The following is a 6,368-nucleotide window of genomic DNA, read 5'->3' as shown; positions in this document are numbered from 1 at the left end:
AGGTTTTCATCTACTATGTTCTTAGAATTCTTTATGAATAGGTATAATATACCTATGTATCATTTTTGTTAACATATGAGTTTTGGTCTAACCCCCATATTTATTTTAATAATATATTTTCATGTAATAACAAATGATTGTTGTTACTTGAGGTGTCAGCCTAGCTGAGATGTCAGCCTAGTCTCTAAAATTGGTTGGACTCTTTAGGTTGGGCTTAAATTTGGCAAGCTTCTTAAGATGGGGTGAGTTGAATGAACCATTTGGCTTCTCCTCTCGGTCTCTCACAGGTGGGCACCAAAATGTTCCTGTAGAAGGGGCCAAAAACTATTTTCAAGTTGAGTACGTTAACTTCTCTGATCAAACTCTTGAATTGGGCTCTTCAGGCTGGACTCTCGGGATGGGCTCTTCAGGTTGGACTCTCGGGTTTAACTCTTTAGGTTGGGAAAATGTGATGATGATGAGTTCCAATCTCAACTCTTTGAAAAAGTAGTAATTATGAATGCCATTAATAAATTGACGCCTAGCACCTCCATATATTCTTCTCTCACCTCCATAAATTTTTATATTTTCAAAAATACCCCTTTGTAATATTCTGGATTACGTAATTCAGAAGTCTTTTTTCAAATTCATAATTAGCTTCCAGATTACATAATTCTGAAGTATTTTTTAAGATGCATAATTAGTTTTTGGAGTATGTATTCCGGAAGTCTTTTTAACTTCCGGATTACATAATACGAAAATTATTAAGATCAATTATCTTGAGTTGACCATGTTCAATCCTTCAATAAATATATGATAATAATAATTAATAATATTAATAATAATTAATGATTTGAATAATATATATACTAATATAAAAATATTATTATTATTATTATTATTATTGGTATTATTATTAATAATAAAAAAATACTAATAATAATATTAATATCAATAATAATGCTAAAAATATTAATAAAATAATAATAATAATATTAATATTGTTAATAGTAATATTAATAACAATTTTAATAATATTACTAATAGTACTAATAATATTAATAATAATAAATAATGTTAATAATAATTACTAATATTAAAAATAATATTATTATTTCTGTTACTGAATTAGCTTGAAATTAGGATCACTTTTCATATGTTAAATTGGTATCTTTTATTTGGCGTGACCGAACTCTTAACAACAAATAATTTGGTAGCTATTTAACATTGAAATACAAATTTATCACTAACTACTTTGCAACTTGATTTTTTTTCTCCCATATAATTTTGATAACTAATTTAATCACATATATTAACTTTTTTAGTAGGGGTGTTAAAGTGGGGCGGGCCGTGCAAGCCGATCCGTGGTAAAAAACATGGGGTGGGCTGACGTTTTCAACCTGCATTAGCCTGTCCCGCATAACCCGCGGCCGGCGCGGACAAGCAGCGGAGCGAGGTTGACTGGTTTGCTAGCCCGCAAAACAAAAAGTAAAAAATAAAAAAATTAATTGATTTGAGAGAAATGGTCGAGGAGTGACAACAGTTATACTGTTCCAAAAAAAACACACACGACGCAATCTCTTTTGCAGTGTCGTTGCTCGCTATGCTTGCTTCTCCGCGTGGCTTCGCCTGCAACTATCGCGCGCTACTGTTTCACACCGCCCTACTGCCTCCACTCCTCCTCGTTCCAAAAAAAAAGTGGTTGGTCCGCAAGACTGCAGGCCAACCCGCATGCAGGACGGATCATGAAAACCAACCCGCATTTTGTGGGCCTAAACGGGGCAAACTGATCCACTATGCCACTCCTAGTTTTTAAGTTGTTTAGCTACCAATAAACGTTTTCGCTTAAATACATTTTTTATTTATGTAACTACAAATTTGGAAATTTTTTGTTTTCTTAATGGTGATTTTTTAGCAATTCAAGCTATTTGTACCAAATTGGAATTTATTTGGTACCCTCTCTTTTATTCAAGATTTTTTTATAAATGGATTTCTTCTTGTTTTCCTCCTGTTTTTTTTATACTATAATATGTTACAAATGAGTTAAAACGTCTATTAAGAGTGATAATACGAGTTAATCTGTCTCATATTGACCCATGAAATATGGGTTGAGTTGGGTCGTCTTGCTTAAGAATGTAGATTAATTATATTAGTATGTCCTATATATGGGATGTACTACAAGTCAACCCGCATAAGAAAATTAAAATCTTATTAAAAATAAAAAAAATATTAATACACTTGTAATATATATATATATATATATATATAACACTCGTTATCTTGTTTTGTAAATTGCATTATGGTAGTGTTGGCGTAACAATATTCAATTTTACATTCTCCTAATATTCTTACCACACTACAAAATAAAAATTTGTTTAAGGTGAAAGAAATGGCAAGAGTCGAGAGAGCACGTGGGGTGATTGAGGACATGACATTGATGAGAACCAAAAGTTGGAGTAGAAAATTTTGTATTTTTTTATTAAGGTGTTTCTTCCTGCACCCATCAAATTTCCTACTGCACCCCAACTAATTTCCATAACATAAAAGTAAATTTTGAAATATGAAATTCATAAGTGAAAAAAAAATACTCCAAAATAACTTTTTTTGTGACAGAAATTTTACCTTTCAGAATTCGATTTTTAGAATTGATAGGGTGTAGGAAGAAATTTGATGGAATGCAGAAAGAAACACCTTTTTTATTATTATGCAGGCTAGCGAACTGATGTGCCTTGTTCTGTATCTGACCCGCTCGAATTACAAATCATGCGAAACAAACTTAAGTGGGTCAACGAACCAAAATAGTAAGTCTGTCGTATATTTTTCATAACAAACTTGGGTCGACTAGCATAATCCACTTCAAATTATCTCTCCTAGTGTGAACTATATTGATATGTTAAGTAAGTAACTTTAATTGTATGCTATATTAGATAAATTTCTCTTACACCTTCCTCTACCCATGTGCATATCATATCTCCAGATTTTATCAATATTTATATATATTGTGAATAATTTTAACCATAATTTTTATTTAGTGTGAAATTTTTTAAGAAATTAGTTTGAAGGCCAAAATTTTTAAATATATCTATATATGTGTGTGAAAGGATTTTCTTAATTAATATTTAGTAAAAATAATTTAAGAAGAAAGGTACGTGGTATTATATAGTTTGGTAGAAAAATTTAAGTAATTATGTGATAACGGCCACCTACAATCATAAGTACCTTTGACATTTGATGAAAATCATTTATCGATATCCATTTAATTATCATAAGTTTGATTGACCCATTTTAATTAATGTTTGAATGATCTCCGTTATAATATTGATATGAAATATTTAATTATTAATTTAAAATAATTGATTATTTATTTATAAAAAAAATTCAAAATAATTAATTATTATATATCTAATCCATTATATTAAAAATTATATATATATATATATAATCAATTATATTAAAAAAGTTATCAATTATTTTACCTGATACATCAAAGATTTCTCTTCAATCACTCTTGCTCTTTTATCCTCAAGCTACCAATGGAAAAAAAAAAACAAATTATACTTTTATTTAATTATAAAAAATATGTGATGATGATTCCAATCTCAAATCTTTTGAAAAAGTAGTAACTATGAATTCCATTAATAAATGCACTTGTCCCCTACATTATCGGTTTTTTGGAACTTCATATAAAAGAGAATACTTCTAAAACACACAAGTAAAGAAAAATATTTAGAGAAATAAGTTTTTATTTTATTCAAACTTAAAACAAATAACGTTTGTGAATTATTTTATTTTAAATTAACAGTTATTAGAGTTATCGACCTATATAATATAGATACGAACAAGAACACATATACGAAAATATATATATTATTTAAAATGTAAGTTAGGAAAACACGTATTTACATATAATTATATGTAAATTAATAATTATCCAATTATATGTAATTATTTTATGTAATATTGTACGATATTGTACCCAATTATATGCAATTAATTTAATAATGATAGAATATCATGATTAGTATCCTACCTAATTAGATGGTAACTTGGAGAGAGAAACTCCCTATATATTTACTAATGTAATACATAAGAGAATAAGAAACATCTCTTCTTCTTACCATTTTTTATCATTTTCTTATATGGTTCTTATATGGTATCTGAGCAATTTCGAGTTGGTAGCTTCAGCGTGAGGAGTGTGTTGGAGATCCCACATCTTGTTGATTTTGGCTTAATCCAAGTCCCACATCGGTGGGTTCATTGTTTGGGAAGGAGGTTTGAGGGTTATAAATTAAACTCTTCTCTTCACTATTATATATCCCAATTTGTAATATCTTCTCTCATAGTAATAAAAGTGAGTTGTTTTTGCTGTGCTCGGAGATTAGGCTAAACAGGCCGAACTCCGTTAACCATTTTCGGGTGTGTTCTTTCCTCTTATCTCTTTTATTATTCCGCTTTATTTATTCAATATTACAAATAATTTCAAACAACCCAAGACGAACCTTCGGCTCTTGATACCACTTATTGGGACTTGGGATTAAGCCAAAATCAACAAATCTCCACCTTGGCTTAATTTCATGTCCCACATCGGTGGTTCATTGTTTGGGAAGGAGGTTTGAGAGTTTAATTTATAACCCTCAAACCTCCTTCCCAAACAATGAACCCACCGATGTGGGACTTGGGATTAAGCCAAAATCAACAAATCTCCACCTTGGCTTAATTTCAAGTCTCACCTAAAACAAATCTTCTCACAACGACTAGAGATTAAGACATTTCATCGTATATAAGTGGGTGCAACCCTCATCCTATGAACTGGTTTTATGGGGTTGAGTTAGGTTTAAAGCCCACTTCTTAACACTATAAATAAATTATATAAATTGATAATAAATATTTATGTTTCGATAGGTATGTTTTGATGTTTCGATTTTTAAAATCGTGTTAGAAATGTACTAGAATTATCATAAATCTAACATTTTTTTTATTTATATATTTCACCCTTAGAAGTGTCAATATCCAATACAAACACACAATTACACAAACATTTATTTATATGCATCACATGGAACACTACACATTTCAAAGAACAGATACTTTTTGAAGTTTCATTATTTCTTGCAACATTGACCTACATAATAACAACACTTAACTCCATTATTTCTTCTTTTATTTTCTTCTTGGAGTTATTCCTTAAGAAGATGAGCATCAATATCTCTGGTGCATTTGTGGAAGTACTCGACATAGCCATATGGAGGATCCACTTCTTCACCAACCCTCTCATATTCAAAGGTCCATTTTACAATAGCACCACCATTTTCCTTATCAATTGCTTGAAATATGAGCTTAAACACCTTAAAACTGTGCTCTATGTCTTCTCCGAAGAGCTTGTAGTGGATTGTTTTCTTCTCTTCTTCAACAGATTCAATTTTCTCATGAGCCTTTACAACCTTACCATCTGTTCTTTCACAACCAATCAAAAGTTATATGAGTAAAACCAACAGAATTTATAACTTTAAATAGATTTTACTCGCTATATTGACTTAATTATATACTAATTTAAAGACTAAAAATTATTAGTGTATAATGTGGTTTCTATTATTAATCAAATATTATAAAATAGTTTCAAAATTAATATCTAAATTAGTTACCAAAATTTTAGTTAGTAATATTTTAGATTTTAAATTAGTCTCTAAAAAACCAAATTTATAAAGTAGTTTCTAAATCGATATCTAACTATTAATTACTAAGGTTTTAGCTACTGATTACTTATGTTCTAAATTAATCTCTATTAGTATTTTAGAGACTAATTCAGAATCTAAAATATTAGTAGCTAAAACTTTGGTAGTAACTAATTTAGATACCAATTTAGAAACTATTTTATTAACAATAAAAATCACATTTTAGATACTAATAATCTTTTAGTCTTGAAAAATATCTAATTTAGTCAATATAGTAACTAATTATTTTTTGTTTTTAAATTTAATTGTTATTTAATGATTTTCTTGTAGTATTAGATAAACATGATGGTGAAATGTTTTGTTGAAATTTTTTCAATAATCTATTTTTTTTTTAAAGAAAAAAGATATTTAATCTTACAAAAGATGAATATCTCCCCTATAAGTTTTGTTTGCATACTTACCTATGACATAAGTCCAGTGTTTGATAGTCTCATGGTGATGCCAGTCTTCACCCTCATGCAGCCTTGTTTCATGAACATGATCAGTTAGGTGTTGAACCTGATGCAGTTGCGTTAATTGGAAGTTGAACCACTTTGCAGCAGTTGCATGAACTCCAATTTCAGTGCTGATTTTGCCAGAAAGAGTCATGGTGATGAAGAAAGAAGCAAGTGATAATAATGCAAAGAACAAGGATGAGGGATGGTGAAGAATGATAAT

General features: G+C 29.4%; 1 protein-coding gene across 1 annotated transcript; it reads right to left on the bottom strand.

The window, feature by feature from the left end:
* Positions 1-4,931: 4,931 nt before the first annotated feature.
* On the bottom strand, positions 4,932-6,368 carry LOC137829102 (MLP-like protein 43). The gene is made up of 2 exons (XM_068635900.1): positions 6,113-6,368; positions 4,932-5,428 (listed from the first exon to the last, which is right to left on the bottom strand). Exons 1-2 carry the CDS (start codon positions 6,297-6,299, stop codon positions 5,157-5,159), a joined length of 459 nt encoding a protein of 152 aa, XP_068492001.1. The 5' UTR covers positions 6,300-6,368; the 3' UTR covers positions 4,932-5,156.

The sequence above is a fragment of the Phaseolus vulgaris genome, chromosome 11 (assembly GCF_000499845.2).
Source record: "Phaseolus vulgaris cultivar G19833 chromosome 11, P. vulgaris v2.0, whole genome shotgun sequence".
NCBI lineage: Eukaryota > Viridiplantae > Streptophyta > Magnoliopsida > Fabales > Fabaceae > Phaseolus > Phaseolus vulgaris.
Note: the sequence above shows the minus strand (reverse complement) of the source record. Positions and strands in the feature narration are given on the sequence as shown.

Coding starts and splice junctions, on each gene's coding strand:
- LOC137829102 (XM_068635900.1), bottom strand. CDS start 6,299: ATGACTCTTTCTGGCAAAATCAGCACTGAAATTGGAGTTCATGCAACT. Junction 5,429..6,112: donor ACACTGGACTTATGTCATAG/GTAAGTATGCAA, acceptor GTGAAAGAACAG/ATGGTAAGGTTGTAAAGGCT.